Source organism: Actinia tenebrosa, unplaced genomic scaffold (assembly GCF_029948245.1).
Source record: "Actinia tenebrosa isolate PJP-AT-01 unplaced genomic scaffold, QUT_ActTen_1.0 PGA_scaffold0__85_contigs__length_37466705, whole genome shotgun sequence".
Taxonomy (NCBI): domain Eukaryota; kingdom Metazoa; phylum Cnidaria; class Anthozoa; order Actiniaria; family Actiniidae; genus Actinia; species Actinia tenebrosa.
The window spans coordinates 26,620,191-26,637,669 of NW_028292569.1; the positions used below are offsets into that span (position 1 = coordinate 26,620,191).

Genomic DNA, 17,479 nt, shown 5'->3' on the forward strand with positions numbered 1-17,479 from the left:
ACTGCTGTGACCAACGGTTTACTCGTACGTAACGAACTACTATATCCTATTCTTGGTTTTCACCTACGTCATCATGAATTTCAAAAGCGTAAATTCGCATTATAATAAAATAAAAGTTTCATTATCTTGTAAAGCGGTCAAAACTACACATTCTGGCCAAATTTCGAGGCTGTAAAGCATTTCGTTGCGGAACTAGAGGCGAGCAAACATGACGCAATTTTTGGTTAAAATGTATGGAGCGGCCATCTTGGTGTTCCAAGTTGGTACACCATCATGGCGGACGAAATTTCAAAGGCTTAAGATGATGGAATTTTAAATATTTTTGACTATATTTCACTTAAATATACCTTAAATAGATCTTTAAAACGTGTCTAAAGGAAAATCTTTTAACTAGAGTAAATTATTTTACTATTTTGATCGCTATTTAGGTATTTTCGTGATGGCATTGCGTGACACAAACTCAACCTTCATAACTCGAGAACCAAACATCGAAATAACTCGAAATTTTTTCTTGTGACTTATAACACTAATTTTTAAAACATACTTGAGAAATGCCTTTATACGATCTATAGTTTAGATTTTGATGTTTTGATGACGTCATGTGAAAACCGACAATACCTGCCTCGTGACCGCTTACGTAAGCGTACGCGTCGGTTAATAAGTTAATAGGTTAATCCAAATCCCCTAAATAACCTATTAACCGACGCGTACGCTTACGTAAGCGATCACGAGGCAGGTATAGGATATAGTAGTTCGTTACGTACGATTAAACCGTTGGTCACAGCAGTATTTTTGGCGTATATAGACGGGAAAACTGAAAAGATCAAGCCAGCACATAATAGAACAGATATAAGTTACAGTTTAAACAGTTTCTAACGGCTAAAAAAACACCAATTTAACGGAGTCAAACGGCTAAAAAATCCACCAATTTTTGCCCTAGCGTCCTTGGTCACACGTACGGGCTCGATCGCCTTTCGTTGCCTTTCTAATGGCGAATGGAACGGGTACATGTGAATTTATTGTATTCTTTGTTACCTCGTCCTATTGTATAACTTATATAGTTGAATTACGAAAAAAAGTACTAGTGTCCGGCTCTAACGAGGAGCCAGCATGTAGAGTATGTTCCCACCCATACAAAAACTACTCCATTTACAATTTGAACTATACACTTTTACTCGCATTTAAAGGAAACTTTTGAATGTGAGGGACAATAGTGTTAACTATTTTCCTTTTTTTAAAGATGAAAAACTTGCGCAGTCATTTTCATTGATTAATACGATTTTATTGATATTATATTCATAGTGCTGATCATGTGAACTTGCGTGAGAGGCTGTAACAGGTAAAGGAGATTACAGGGAGACTGCACTGCAGTCCGTTCGTAGACGCGCGCATTTTGGCCGGAAAATTCCCGCCAAAACCACAGGAACTCCGCGTATTTTTTTCTTTCCCAATCAAATTTTGTTTTATTCAGGTATAGGATATTAAAGTGCGAGCAAATAAAGTGCAAATTACTGAACCTACAAGCTTGCAATCGTGCACAGAAGTCAATAGAGTATCGAAGTTCGGAGGGTGTACGTTGAAGGATTAATGCAGTTTAATAGTTTGCAATAACCTTCTAAAAGGCATTAATAATTCATGAGGACCAACCTCGAAGTTGGTTAAAAAACTCAGCTCCGCCCCCCCCCCCTTTTTTTTTTTTTTGATTCTCTTCTTGGTGTTCGGATATGATAACTTCTCACTTCGGTACTCTAAAGGCTTATAGCAATAATATATTTGGCCATAATGTTTTCCCATTTCAGAACCACACCATTCCCTTGGGTCTTATTTCTTCCCTCGCCAGCAAGGTTCGAGAAAATATTATATATAATAATATATATAAAACTCGAAGAGAGAATCTTTTTTTCGCGGAGGGATTTGAAATGGGAAAACATTACGCATCAGTCATAATCAAGTGAAAATCAACAAACAATCTGACTGTAGTCATCCAGCTGCTTAATGATCTTAAAAAGCGTTGAGTACTAATGCGACGAATGCGGCAAGCGTTGCGCCAAACATTTCAACGGTTTGAAGTCCCGCTGCGCTCGGCTCTCCAACTGGTTTGGTGGTCGACGGAATTGCTGTGGGACAATTGTCTCCTTCTTTCGTATACGGCACATTGACTATCGGCTTCAAGGTATAGTTATTGTACACCTACAAATAAAACATGAGTTTTAATATATTAGTATCTATTTTTAATAGCTTATTAGAGTGCAAACAATATAACCGTGAAACACTAATTACTAAATTATTCAAAATAGTGCTAGTTAAACAAAGGAAAACAATAGTATTAGCATAAAATAGTGTAAGTTAGTATTACTAATATTTCATGGATATATTGTTTGCACTCTATTATTATTATTATTATTATTATTATTATTATTATTAATTAGTTTAATAGATTTTAAATCATCCTTGTTTTCTATACATAAACACGTTGTTTAGAGGCAAACACACATTTATTTCGAATTTTAGAAGCACGCGTAGCTCAGCTGGTTAATGCGCGGCCTTAATTAGAGCTAGAGATCCTCAGGATCTTCACATCTCTTTCTACTTCCCTCTAATCCCTGTAGCTTCAGCTTTGAATACTCTTAAAATGGAGCACTGATGTAGAGAGGGGGGTAAATTGCGCACCGTCAGTTCCCTGGGAGACCAGCTACTAGCTGAAGGACCACTGACTTTAAATAAATAAATCCTTTAATATTAGAGAACCTAACAAATACTTGAGGATTTCCAGGATTTCCGCTTCAAGCAGAAGTGGTCGGTAGTGGATAAACCCTCCCTTTCACAGTAAGATGGCACTGAATTGATTTTACGTTATCATTAGTTAACCAATTGAATTTGGGCTTAGTTTTTCATTTCAGATCACGTGTCATTAACTTGAGAATAGGGTTTTTAAGTTGTGACGTATATTTCCGTGTACAACTGATCACAAACGCCGCTAAAATATAGTAAAAGATGTTCAAAATGATTTAACATCCACCTGGAATAATTAAAACTTTGGACAACAAATCCTGCCATGAAGAAAAAGTAACAGGAATCTTTATTGAACTGATTTTCGTTTTGGACTTAAAAAGCTATTTTATGAAATTCTTCGTTTGGGTTGTATCTATCCCGGTATTAATTCATGTGTCTTCGATCTCATGCACAACCGTTAAACAAAGAAATGATACTCTACGGAAATGACACGTATTCTGCAATGAGAAAACATTACGCTGGCACAAAGCTTAAAAGCCATGCAGGTCTATACAGTGTGTCTGACATATTAATATTACAATTACCGGGGATTTAACTTCAGCTTGGTACACGCATTTCAATCGAATATATGGGTTTTTGTCATACGATTCTTTGAGCTCATTGGTCAAATTCTGTGTCCATTGTGCTGGTGGGTATCCGACGGTACTGCCATTCACGCTGATGCATTAAAAGATCATTCATTACGTTAATCAGAACATAATCCATCCAATATCCATTTACAGATAGTCGAAATTAATGATATTAAGAATGGAGAAATGAGGTGACGGTCAAAATGAATTCAGTGATGAATAAATGAATAGGTTGACAAACAGGGATTGAATAAAAGACAGAAAACGAACGAACAAACGAACGAACGATCAACTGATCAGAGGATGAAAAAGAAGCAAAACCAAACCAAACCAAACCAAACCAAACCAAACCAAACCAAACCAAACCAAACCAAACCAAACCAAACCAAACCAAACCAAACCAACACTCGATATGCCACGAAAAAAAGGTTTAAAACACGTACTTAAAATGTTTTCTGAAGAAAGGGTACATGCCATAATCAGCAGAAAGGCATTTATTGAGCTCCACTTTCGGATAGTAATACAAAAAGCTCATACACATTTCTTCCGATGACTTTAGCCCACCCTAACAAAATAAAACAAAATGATATTCAAATTACTGCTAATTTCGAGTGGAAGTTGATTAGATGAAAGATGTTTGGCTTACCGTGACTGGACGAGTCTTGTCTTTAGATTGATATTGGCAATCCACAATGATATCATCCCCCTATATGGTAAAGGAAAAAAAATGCTTCATTCCAAGGTTAGGAAAAAACTGGGTCGAACTAGCATCGCAGTGCATTTTGGGACTTAGAAGACGAAATAGGACCCATCAATAAATATGTCCCCTAAAATAGTCCCACAATGCACTGCAATGCCAACTCGACACAGTTTTTTCCTCAGTCTTGGAACGGCTAATGTGTCCGGCTACTAAATAAAGTTTTTTTAAATCTTTTTTCTTTTCACTACATTTTGCTCAAATTGCTCATAGGTCTCAACCATGAAATGATGATATTTCCAGAATCCCTTTTATCAGGTTTTTTTTTTCTTTTCTTTTTTTGCTGTTGTTTTGTCTAATTTTTACTACTGTCTTGGTATTTTCAAAGGATTTTTAATATTTGAATATGAAAAGATATTATGAAAAGGATTGTGGTTGCGTAGGTACCTAGAAACGTCATAAAGGTTAGAGTCCAATTTAACTTTTAGTTTTCTTTTTCTCTCGCTCTCGTATATTAGCATATGGCCTAAGCATTTAAGATGACAGGGATGAAAAACGCACGGCACATGCTCTGAAGTTCGGCGGAAATTTCGAAGACGCGTCCTCTTTACAAAGAAAACTATTGGAGATTTACAAGCGTTTGTATCACCAGGCGAATTTCTTTCGTATTGTTTTACCAGGGAAAGAAAACAACTAAAGGGATGTATAAGGGAAAAATAACCTTAAAGACCTACCAAATGCCGGTAAATTTCCAGTGGTTTTATTTGTAAATATGACGCGTCCACATATTTCCCGCCAAATGTCCGAGCATGCGCAGTACATTTTTTCACCTTTGCAATGTACGATATCTCGTTCAACCTCATGCTTTAATAATTCTGTTTTATTATCTTACCGGAGCAATATGTGTTTCCTTTCTGGAAATATGAAATTCCTGTGGGAATAAAACAAACAAACAAACAAACAAACAAACAAACAAACAAACAAACAAAACAAAAACAATTACAACAACAACAACAACAACAACAAAAAGGGTTATGAGCACTCAAAATATATAATGACAAGCCATTCAAATTCTTTGTTAGTTTCTTTATATATCAATTCGCGATCGATTTCTGGAGCAAAATTTATTTTGTATCCGCTTTTCCTTCAAACAAGCCCGTCTTGTACGTATTCATGGGGATACCTGTGACCTAGCTATGACCTATTGCGCTTCCCCATTTTTAACACAGTAGAAATCAGGGAAATAAGCAAAGGAATTTGATATTTTACGACTATAGGTATCCCAGGAAGTATTCTTGATTTGGTAACATTATTTTACCTGGTAATTGAAGTCGTAATAGTCGTCTCGTGCTATTTCTGGTAGCTCTTTTCCATCACGAACGTGCCGTGTCTTAAGAGCAGTTCCTAAACCAATCAAATAAATAGTCTAATTAAACTGAGTGAGAAGCATGCAGTCCGCGTATATTTCCCAAGCCGAGCTCTTTTTTTATTTTTTATTTATTTAAGTCAATATGTATACAGGCACATCTAGTTTAGCAAGGCTAGTTTAAATAGAGTTTTGCTATGACATAAATATAATAGACATAAATATAATAGACATAACATGGACATACAGATTAAGAATGATAAAATTCTTTCCTTCTTTAAACCATATTTTCTAAGGGCTGCATTTCTATAAAAACAGTTACTTCGGATACTTCCTATTCGATATTTTTTCTTCTGTTCTTCAGTATCCTTTCCGTTCCGTTCCTTTCCGTTCCGTTCCGTTCCGTTCCGTTCCGTTCCGTTCCGTTCCGTTCCGTTCCGTTCCGTTCCGTTCCGTTCCGTTCCGTTCCGTTCCACTCATTTACTTTCCTATTCTTTGCTCTGCTCTGCTCTACTATTTCCTTTGCTTTCACGTTCCTGTACTTGTGTTCTTCCATTTTCCCTTGTCATTTCTTTCCTCCCTTCCTTTCGTCAGCCCAGCCTTCCTTGCCTCCTTTAATCAATTATCTATCTATTCTCCCTCAGTCCATATTTCCCTCTCTCCTTCGTACCTTTTGCTTTGTTACTTTTATCTTACCTAAAAGATGTGAATGTAGAAACGTTGCAAAGACATTGATTCCTTTGTCCGGTGAAGAGCTGTTCTGGAAACCCTGTAAAAAAAAAGTTTGTACTTACTCTTAAAGTGCAAATGAACCCTTTGACAATATATTCAGTACTGGTTCTGCATAGAGTAAATAGTTGATTGGTAAAATATTTCTTGATTTGAGTGATGCGTCTCTAAGTTATGAAGGTTTATACTTCCAATATGTTAATGATGATGACGTCAGGTAAGGTATTTGAGTGTTTTTGTTGTAACTAATAATACTAAATGCTGGCCATTTTGAAAATAAAAATTGTAAATAGCTTTCATGTAAACCATGAGTAAAATAATGATGCTTCTTAAATACTGTATCTATGAACCAGTTCGATTTTGTATATTTGATTAAGCCTTAATAGACGTCACACTCATTAACATATTGGAAGTATAAACCTTCATAACTTAGAAACGCATCACTCAAATCAAGAAATATTTTACCATTCAACTATTTACTTTATGTAGAATCAGTACTGAAAGTATTGTCGAAGGGTTCATTTGCACTTTAATATACATTACGCATTTTATGTTTATTTATGTTATACCAATTAGCCAATCACGATTGTGAGTATTTCCGAATCTGCACAAATTCTAACACATTCCCCTCTTTAAAGCCTATATCATATTTATAAGTGTATGCAAGGTATTAGGATTAAACAAGATCATTTTAAGCTCCAGAATTCTATCAAAAACATGGTTTAAAAAACTAAATTTGTAAATGTTTTTGATATTCTTTTCTATAACTTACAATTTTTGTACACATGCCACTACAATAACCAGTCGTCATCCATTGTTGTTGATATGGCGGAATCATCATAGCAAATTCAACATTCCAACCAGCCCATAATATTCCTGCATCGTACTGGCGAAGCGAATCAGTGTAGTAGAAACGAAGTCCAGAACTATCTTTGATCCCTGTTCAAAAATTTAAAATAAATATTGGCTGTTAACCAATTTCTACAGGTTCGAACTAGTACACTTAGGCCCCGTCCACATGTATCCGCAAATTTTTGGATTCCCTAGCTATCCGCAACTTTTACGAAAACGGATACATGTGGACGGTGAAAACGATTCGATAACGCTGCGTGTGGACGCAAACATTTTCATATCCGCAAAAAATAATTTGCGGATACAAAAATTTCCGGATACGTGTGGACGGGGCCTTAATGTGTGTATCCTCTGATGGGGTTAGGTTTTTGTGGAGAAATCATTATGATACACTAAAATCTAAACTATATGCATACGAAAATAAAAAAACCTTTTCAGTGCCAAAGAAAATAGACAATGGGCAAAGGCGATATATAAAGCGATATTAGATATTATAAAAGAACTATTATGAATGTCGCGCTCTGATTGGTTTGGAGCGCGTGCTTTATGAGAGCACATTGCACGCGCGCGCACTTTCCGTTGCGTCATTCCTATCTATTATTGTAATTTGTATTTTATAAAAGAAATAAAAAAACTTGCTTGCTGTGCTGTGTGCAGTTATAAAGCACTTGGGGATTGGCAGAGCACTCGAGAAGTGTCCAGAAGCACACCGCTATGCGTCGTGCTTTTCCTAACACTTCTCTCGTTTTCTGCCAACCCCCGCGTGCTTTATGACAGCACACAGCACGCGCGCGCGTTTTCTATTTCTTCAGCTAATTTCAAGATCAAAGAATAATTAATGAGCTTGAATGACTTTGCTGTTTCTTGTTTTCGTCAAAAACACGGAGGTTAGTCTTAAGATGTCCAATATTGCTTGTAGTGGATGACCTATTAAAACACTGTGATCATTCCTATTAAGCTGGTACCTATCGTCTATCGCCTTTGGCTTCGACCAGGGGCGGCGTAGGCTGAAAATCTTTCGGGGGGGAGGGGGGGGCACTGAAATATTATTTTTAATGCTATGTGATAATGACCGCTGTTTTGTTTGATTACAGACGCATGCGCCGTAAAACTACGAATGACAACCAATATTTTGTGGGGGGGCAGCCTCCCCTAAAAAAATTCGTGGGAGGACCCGTGACCCCCCGGCCCCCCCGGTTCCGCCGTCCCTGCCGACAACCTTTAATCCTTTAATTTTTGAACTAGCGGTATGCATGGAACAAGATTAAGAAAGGCTAGTAAGAGATAGTCTGTAAAATCTTTATGTGTTTTCACAAACCTGATTTCCTTTGTGGGTTGTCATAATGTATCTCAAGGATAACGTATCGAGGACCAACACCAGCTCCTATGGCAAATCCGGTGTGATTGGGAAAGTAAAATGGCTAAGAATAAAGATGATACTAAAAATGAGTCTGATGTGCTAGCCGATCCCATCCATCCATCCATCCATCCATCCATCCATCCATCCATCCATCCATCCATCCATCCATCCATCCATCCATCTATCCATCCATCCATCCATCCATCCATCCATCCATCCATCCATCCATCCATCCATCCACCCACCCACCCACCCACCCACCCGTCCGTCCGTCCGTCCGTCCGTCCGTCCGTCCGTCCGTCCAACTATCATATTCTCTTACAAAATCAACAACTTACCCCACCACCAATGCCCCAAGATGCTATCACAGAAGATCCTGTACATTCTTGTACAGCGGGTGGCATGTTGCTTGCGTAGCATGGTCCATTCACGCTTAGATTTGAGCGAGGAAAATCACGGTTGCATTCATATACCAACATGTGATGAACCACCCTGTCGTTACCGGAGGATATGACTGGCTCAATCTAAAGGAAGCAAAAATACATCATGTCCATTCACATGATCACTAAATAGGCCGTTGGCAGGAAATAATCACATGTCTCTTACTGGATGGCAAAAAATTCGTACTTACTTTACTTAAATAACTTTTGCAGGATTACTAATGTATTATCCTAAGCCTTTTTCAAAATACCTTTTTTTGCTTCATAAGATACTTTTGATTTCAAGATAAGAAACATTTTAAAAATGTTTGCCATCCAGCAGAGCCTTCCCCAAGGGACCTTTTTGCGCTGAATTGATTCGCTAACATCTGTTAGCAAAATGATATGATATCAGCTTGTGACTGTTTGTTGTAGATGGCCTATCGAAAGTCAAACTTAAATGTAATTTAGCGTACCAACACGATTGTTCCGAAGTGATTGCTCATAGTCTCCCAAGCCAATAGGCTTATGACCTTCAAAACCATACCGAATTGTAATTTACGAGTTGATTTTTGTGGATCAGTAAGATAATTCCTCGAAGCTCAGAGATAAAACCTGTTGGGCGAACCATTAAAATATTTCTCGCATACGACATAGAACCCAGATTGCATTGGTAAGAAATCAGCAGCTATCGTATACACAACCTGTGATCAGCTAGTAAGAAAAGCTCTTTATATATCTTATTACATCTCTCATTATATCTCTCTCACCGATGAAACCCAGGTTCAATTCTCGGACTCGGTTTTGTATGTGAGTAGAGTTGTTGGTTCTCTACTATGCTCCTTTGCTGTTTTTCCCGGGATTCTCAGGTTTTCCTCCCTCCACAAAAATCAACTTCTAAATTCCAATAGGTCACCTTGCATTATGACGTCATTTACTACCACTACCAGAATTCCTTGCACTCTTTCTTTTGTTCAGTTAATTAGCACCAATTGTCTTACTATTCTCATGAGGGAATACGATTAAGAAAAGAAATTCGCAAAGCATCTTGGTAGTGGTACAGTAAAATAACGCCATCATGCAAATGTACACGTCCTATTAGAATTTAGCCTGCGTAGCCAGGCGTTCCTTGTGGGTTTTGGGGGGGCTTAGGGAGGAGAGAAGAGGAGAGAGCTCTCTCTCCTTTTCTCTCCTCCCCAAGCCCCCCCCCCCAAAACCCACAAGGAACGCCTGGCTACGTAGGCTAATTAGAATTCAGTGCCCCAATTCGAATAAAGAGCTATGTACTCTGTGGAAATGTCAATCAGTTTATTCCCATGATTTTACTATTTTTTTAAATCTATTTAGTACCTTAATGACATGTTTCTTGGTAGAATATTGAGGGAACTCATAAGATTTGCAGAAGTACGTGGTGTCGCTGTCTGGAACAACAGTCTGGAAGACGAATAACGGAAAAATAAATAATTTACTGGAAAGTTCGTGTTTTTATGATATTGACCTCAGCATACTAGCCAGCTTTGGACATTACGTAATGGAACTAGACAGGGATTTTTCATTATAAAAAAATGAAGGCTTTGTGAGAAAGACTTTATATCTTAAGTCCACAATTTTCTTAATGAGGACTAGTAAGGAAATCGTCCGAAATTTAATTTGGCTTAAACTTTAAACTTTAAAGCTTAAACTGGAATAAAATATGAATGTAAATTTTTGACAGAGTCTGTGACTAGTACAAGTTCGCCCTTGAAAATGTTTCATGATGAACAGTAATCTTCAAGTTCATAATATTCTTAACGAGGTATAATTAATAAGGATTATTAGATTTATTTTTATTTTTTTTATTTTTTCTAGTCATATACATATACTGCCCATCATTCGGGTGTCCAGTTATTTTTTTATTTTAATTTTAATTAATTAATTAATTAATTAACTATTATTATTAGCTATTATTAATTAATTATTAATTAATTATTAATTAATTAATTAATTAATAGTTGATTAATTAATTAATAGTTGATTAATTAATTAATAGTTGATTAATTAATTAATAGTTGATTAATTAATTAATTATCAATGTGCATTACAGTAATTAATTTCTTCAGTACGCAGCTTATATAGTTTTCATAGATTGTCAATATTGATTATGAAGTTTTTTTTATTTGTACAACTTGGTAAATAACAATAATCTTTTATTAATAAGGAGTAAAGGAGTATTTGTAGAAACCAAACATATTTCTTTTGGGTTCGACCTGTGCTTGAAATTTCAAAAAATATGAAAATTGCAATGATCCCGTAGTTGGTCATTTGTTAATGTAATTTTTACTTGAAGCATTGTAATTAAAGGATCTAGTTTTTAAGAGAGATACTTACGTCATTCTGACGAAGGTCAAAGTGTGGAGTGTTTTGGGGAATACTTGGTTTACTTGTAAATACATTTAGCAAGACCAGTGAAGCGGCGCCCCGAACACTATGTTGTGGAATGTTTTCTTCTGAAGTTGGATCGTTCGTGTGATAAGCATAGACAACTCGAACCGTTCCTTCCTGTAAAAAAAGACACATTAGTAAGCGACCACAACGACCAAAACAACCTAAGTTCAAAATAAATTTAACAATAATTTGCCGAAGGCGAAGTGATTATTGCTGGAATATATATATCAAATACATTATACACTTAATGTCTGGTCGCGAGGGAAATAGCTAGGTTTGTTTTCCCGAGAGTCTCGATGTTTCACGAGGCGAAGCCGAATACGAATCCTTTTTCTCAATTAAAGTCTGTAATTTTCCTGAAGAAACACTGGAAAACCTCTATATTGTTTCGCTTCGAGCTCCATTTTTACTGAAAATTCAAGCAAAATATCTGCTCCCGCTCTGTTGTTCTTGATTGATGCAAAATATCACGCCAGCAGCGATTTTCACGTTCTGATCACGTGCACAGTTTTTTCACGATTATTGTCACGTGGAACTTATTTCCCGAGCTGGAAATAAGTAACTTTCGGGATACATTTAGATTTAAATGTGGTCATCTTTCAACCAATGACAGTGTTCGTTGTATCGCAAAATTTCGTAGCTATGTAACAAATCACCCTTGATCACTGATGTGCATGTCATTTGATGTGCATGTTTTTTTAACGTTTGCTGGTTAGTTCGTTTGGTTCGTTCGTAATTTCGTTCGTTTGTGTTGCTTAAAGTTACTTAAAAGAGCCGGAAAATGACCCGCGCAACTTTTCTGTAAAAAAGTATGATTGCTTTTTTCAAAGGTTACTAAGATGGTTCGATGGATGTATGTATTTAACAAATCCTGTTATTAATCACAGATGACGTCTTACAATGCGGACAATCGAATCATGAACACTTCAAGGTTTTTTTTGTTGACATTTTGGTATAAAAATCGTGGTATAAAAATCGTGTTGGATTGTGTTACGGTCACCAAGAAGTTCGGACATTGTTCTCGGATTTCCATACAAATTCACTGACTTTAAAGAGAAAATTTAAGTAGATTTCTTTAGTTAGCTCTCTAAATACAAGTAAAATGTCATTTTTCTAGCTTGATTGAAGCTTTTCTTATTGCTGTTAAGACGTCACATTAGTGCAAGGGGTCTATACGCTCTTTTATTGTAAAAAAATTTATCGAGATACATGTGTGCTTACTGAAGGTGAAGATTCTAAGTCTGAAACTCACCTCTATCTTGTTGTCTTTCTCGTCACAAGTGTTCCACAGACGAGAGAATTCAATAATGGTTTCCCCGTTGTCCTCTCTTGCTGCTACCAGAGTGTAGTCCTGTTTTGCATCTATTGGTGGAAGGGCCTTGGCGTCAGCATAACGATCCTGTGTTACATGGAAAGAAGCCAAATAGATAATCTACGAAAAGCTTTATCTTTCGCAAAGGTCGGACACATGGTATCTTGGAGGCATACAGGAAACGATTAATTGTTCACAATCATACAGTGTCATCTCAAACAAATCGAGCTTTTGTTATTTTTACAAAGCAAACAAACAGAAAATATTACTGACATGTCTAGTTTCTAAATGAAAAATTAATTTAGAATGACTAGACTAGATAAAAGGAGTCAGATAAAAGTCCAAAAACTTATTGATCCGAAATTCTAGATGCGAATGACATCTACAACTTCCGACGTAGGAATGCTCCCATTACTAATTAACGTCATCAGTTACGACACGAAAAACGACTGTTGTCCGTCTAACAAAACTGATGTCCTCTTTCGCACGTTTGAAGTTTGAAATGTTATAAATTCCTGCAACCCCCCTCCTCTCCCCCCTCCTCAATTATCTAATGGTCTACATAGTGTAAGAAGCCAGATAGCAGGATAACCTCATGCGATTCTATACAAACATTAATGATTTGCATTTTATATTGGATTGACGTTTATTGATCTTGATAACAACATGTAATAAATTTTGGGTAAAATTCTGACTTTTATTTATACATATAAGAACTCCTTTAACTAACTTTTCTGCTCCTGGTTTTTAAGCTGCAGTGTTTGACCTTAGTGGCCGAAAACTCATCGTGAAGTTTTGGTATTATGTTTTTAGCTATGAGTTATTTGATCATGACTCATGAAAAAATAAAAACAATAGAAATTAGTCAACCAAGACAATAACATTGATAATAATTTGGATACAGAATCGTCTTCATTTGCATTTAACTTTAGTTGGATTTTCATCAAACTATCAAACTATCTCTCCAATCTCAAAAGATTGTAGCGATCATGAAATGTTACTCTTTTAAAATACAATTATCAACTCACGCCCGAGCAGGAAGCTGTTTAACGGCTCAACGTTTTGTAAATGCCAATACAGATTGGCTGTTATACATTATTACATAATCAAAGATCGAAATTCATTACAAGAGTTAAAAAAAAAGAGTCAATTATAGAATACATGACATTTGATCAACAATTTACAACAGAGCGCATACCATATATCCATGAAAAATTAACTAAGAAATGTACAAATAATAGTTCAAAGTTTTGTATACGGTGGTTGAGACCTACGGTAGTTGAGGTCTACGGTGGTTGAAGTCAGTACTGAGCTTAATCAATTTTTACAATTTGTGCAATTTCTTACAAAGTGTTTTGCGGATCAATTTGGTATGCACTTTATTCGCTTCCCATCAGTATTGGATTTTTAACAGCTTGCCTACTGATCGGCCGCTCATATTGTATGTATTACAAAGAAGATCGAAATTACCTTGAGATATCCTGTGTTTTCCTTCACCCAGCCAATAATCACATCAGATCCAATCATGTTACCATTGCCTGACGAAATACCAAAGCCGACCCAACCGAGAGTCTTAACTCGAGCGGCAAACTGAATGCTTTTTTTCTCATTGTTAATTTTCCAGTAAATTTTGAAGGTTTTTGACTCGTCTAGGTAAGCCGAATTGGTGTACTCGGAGTCCAAGTCGGCACGAACCGAGGACCCGAGTAAGGAAATTACTGCAAAACTTGCAAGAACGATTACCACTCCGCCAGAAAGCATCTTGATGTCGCCGTTGTCCTAACGCTCTGTCCCTCAAATTGGACGGATATTTTTAGTTATTTCACACTCTCGAACATTACTGGATGATTTGTTAATATATTCTTACGTAACGTCAATTTTAAAAGAACGAGACGCTGTTGGTTAACTCGTGCCCTGTAAGGATCTATAGTACATGAGCTGGACAGTATGTTGTTTGTTTGCTGGTTGGTTGATTTGTTTGTTTGTTTAGGTTTGTTTGTTTGTTTGTTTCTTATTTATTTATTTATTTATTTATTTATTCATTCATTCATTTATTTATTTATTTACTTATTGATTTATTTCAGTTTGAACATTAGTAATTTAGTGAGAAAGGAATACATTAAAAGACAAAAGAAAAAGTTCAGCTTCAGTGATCTTCTTTTGTTTTCTAAAGTGCGTATCACCGCTAAAAACAAGCCACTTTAGTCAAATTGTAGACATCATCAGTTTTCAAATGATATACATATGAGGTCGATTGGACAATTAGTAGTAGGGTAGGGATGGCACGGGCCGGATTTTCGCGGTGGATTTACTAATTTTGCGGTGGATTCGAGTATATTTGCGGAGGATTTAATTATGTTCTAATACGTCACGCATTACGTGTATCATATGCGGTGGATTTAATTATGTTCTAATACGTCACGCATTACGTGTATCATATGCGGTGGATTTAATTATGTTCTAATACGTCACGCATTACGTGTATCATATGCGGTGGATTTAATTAATTTTATTACTTATTACCATAACATGACGGGTAGGTATTGCGAGGTTGCCATGACGACCAATTGACGCCATGAGTTTATTACTAGGCAAGCTTGGATCAGTCTTTTGTGTAACAATCCGATTTATAGAGCGCGGGGATTTTGAATTTCTAACTCCACCAACCAAGCAAGCAAGCAAGACCTAAAAATATTTACTTTTGAGAAACGCAATGGCTACATTATTCCAGTTAGGCTCTCGAGGATATCACGCTACCGTCAATGAATTCAAAGGACTAATGAAAATTTGATGGCTATTCAAGGGCGGATCCAGGGTTTTTATGAAGGGGTAAATTTTGTGGGCAAAGGAATCCCAGTCGCATTTTTACCACAAGAAGCCCATATGACCTCAGGAATGACAGGGGGGTCGCGACCCCCCCCGACCCTCCCCCTGGATCCGCCCTTGCTATTGTATCCAACACAATACAATTAATGACTCATAAACGATAAACAATAAGACCTACTAAGTTCTTCCTAATTATGCACAAATCAGCCGAAAATGATTAGTTCTGTTATCTTGTTCTATATTATATAAACAGCGATCATTCTATTTCATTAGTCCTTTGAATTCATTGACGGTAGCGTGATATCCTCGAGAGCCTAACTGGAATAATGTAGCCATTGCGTTTCTCAAAAGTAAATATTTTTAGGTCTTGCTTGCTTGCTTGGTTGGTGGAGTTAGAAATTCAAAATCCCCGCGCTCTATAAATCGGATTGTTACACAAAAGACTGATCCAAGCTTGCCTAGTAATAAACTCATGGCGTCAATTGGTCGTCATGGCAACCTCGCAATACCTACCCGTCATGTTATGGTAATAAGTAATAAAATTAATTAAATCCACCGCATATGATACACGTAATGCGTGACGTATTAGAACATAATTAAATCCTCCGCAAATATACTCGAATCCACCGCAAAATTAGTAAATCCACCGCGAAAATCCGGCCCGTGCCATCCCTACCCTACTACTACAATTCCTGGGCGTGATATTGAGACTTAAAGGTGCTATTTTGGGCTTCCTGTGTCAGGGTGGACGTGAAAAAAGAATCTAGGAACGAGAGCTATTTGTGACGTCAAGATGGGTAACGGAGCATGCGTATTTGGTGCCTGGTTTCGGAGCATGCGTATTTGGTACTAGTTTATAAAACGATAGAACGTTTAGACTGTGAGATATTTTTTGACGAGTTTTCAAAGTGTACTTAGTGCTTATTACTTTTTGGTATGGTTTTTGTTTGCGCTGTTCAATATTGTTCCAACAAGAGTTCAAAATTTTCCGGGATAACCTTATTAAGATTCCATTCGAGAATGCAATTGGACCTGAAGCCATGGAACGGAGAAGGCGATGGGTAGATTTTGTCGATCCCACTAAATCACTAATGTTCTATTTTCGTACTGACAACGTTCTTGCAAGTAGATGTAATTGAAGGAACCCATTGGGAAAACGTCGGCCCCGTACTAGCCTGCGTTCCATACTTGAAACAAGCTCTTCCTTTTTAGTTAGGAAAAAAGATGATTTTTCTTTTGGAATCCGAGCCATGAACACTTTCATATCAAAACAAGCTCTTCCTTTTTAGACCTTGGGAGGGTCGACCTTGATGAAGAATCAGCCATGCGTCCGCGCCATACTAACGGCAATGGCAAAACAAGTTTTATCGGTTTCTTTTTTTTTTCCGGGGTCTTTAACTTTCCGACACCCACCAATTATTTCATAACAGTTACGTCGTCAATAAACAATATTTTTGTCTTATTTCTGTAACTTATCGAAAGTTTGCACTTAGTGCGGTAGTCTATCAGTTAATTAGTTCACACGGAGTGAGCTTAAAAATTAAATATCTAAAGATTTTCCGCCGTTTGTTGCCCGGGGGATTGGACAGCTTTGATTGGATAATTATGTGCTCATGGTCTCGAGTATCCGCACTGAAAAGTACTAGAGTAATGTTGCATTAGTAGAGTCATTCCAATAAACTCGGTAGACTATTAATGATCTTATCTTTATTAATAATTGTGTATTTTTGTGACTCAAATTCTGTCACGCAATTCTGACACGCATTTTCAAGCATTATAGAAATAGTACGTTTTGAACTTAGAATATGATTGTTGATTTTATTTTGATGATTATTGTTCTTGAAAAATTAAATAAACCCAGGGAAAATCCATCAAGCTGGACTATGTTGGATGGGCTTATTTCCTCATTGCTCTCCTGATTGGCACTTCATTCCTGTTCATTCCTGTAATAATGCTGTCAAGACGCTTTGGAGTTTTGAAGTTTTAGAGAGAGCAATATGGAAAGGCAAAAGCTGGAGAGGATGTAGCTCCTGCTGCTATTACACCGTCCATGTCCCATATTCCCCTGCCACCTTCTGAGCTTCCACTTGCAGGAAGAGCTGTAAATGGACAAGCATAACAAGGAGAGTATC

At 36.9% G+C, this 17,479-nt stretch overlaps 1 protein-coding gene across 1 annotated transcript; it reads right to left on the bottom strand.

Annotated features, from left to right (window-relative positions):
- Nucleotides 1–1,260: 1,260 nt before the first annotated feature.
- LOC116309060 (DBH-like monooxygenase protein 1 homolog) lies at nucleotides 1,261–14,326 on the bottom strand. Its single transcript, XM_089038173.1, has 14 exons — nucleotides 13,992–14,326; nucleotides 12,462–12,608; nucleotides 11,153–11,323; nucleotides 10,136–10,219; nucleotides 8,705–8,890; nucleotides 8,325–8,427; nucleotides 6,927–7,093; nucleotides 6,122–6,194; nucleotides 5,378–5,463; nucleotides 4,952–4,990; nucleotides 4,009–4,068; nucleotides 3,806–3,927; nucleotides 3,318–3,450; nucleotides 1,261–2,190 (listed from the first exon to the last, which is right to left on the bottom strand). The coding sequence occupies exons 1-14, from the start codon at nucleotides 14,280–14,282 to the stop codon at nucleotides 2,002–2,004; spliced, it is 1,851 nt and encodes a 616-aa protein (XP_088894299.1). The 5' UTR covers nucleotides 14,283–14,326; the 3' UTR covers nucleotides 1,261–2,001.
- Nucleotides 14,327–17,479: the final 3,153 nt, after the last annotated feature.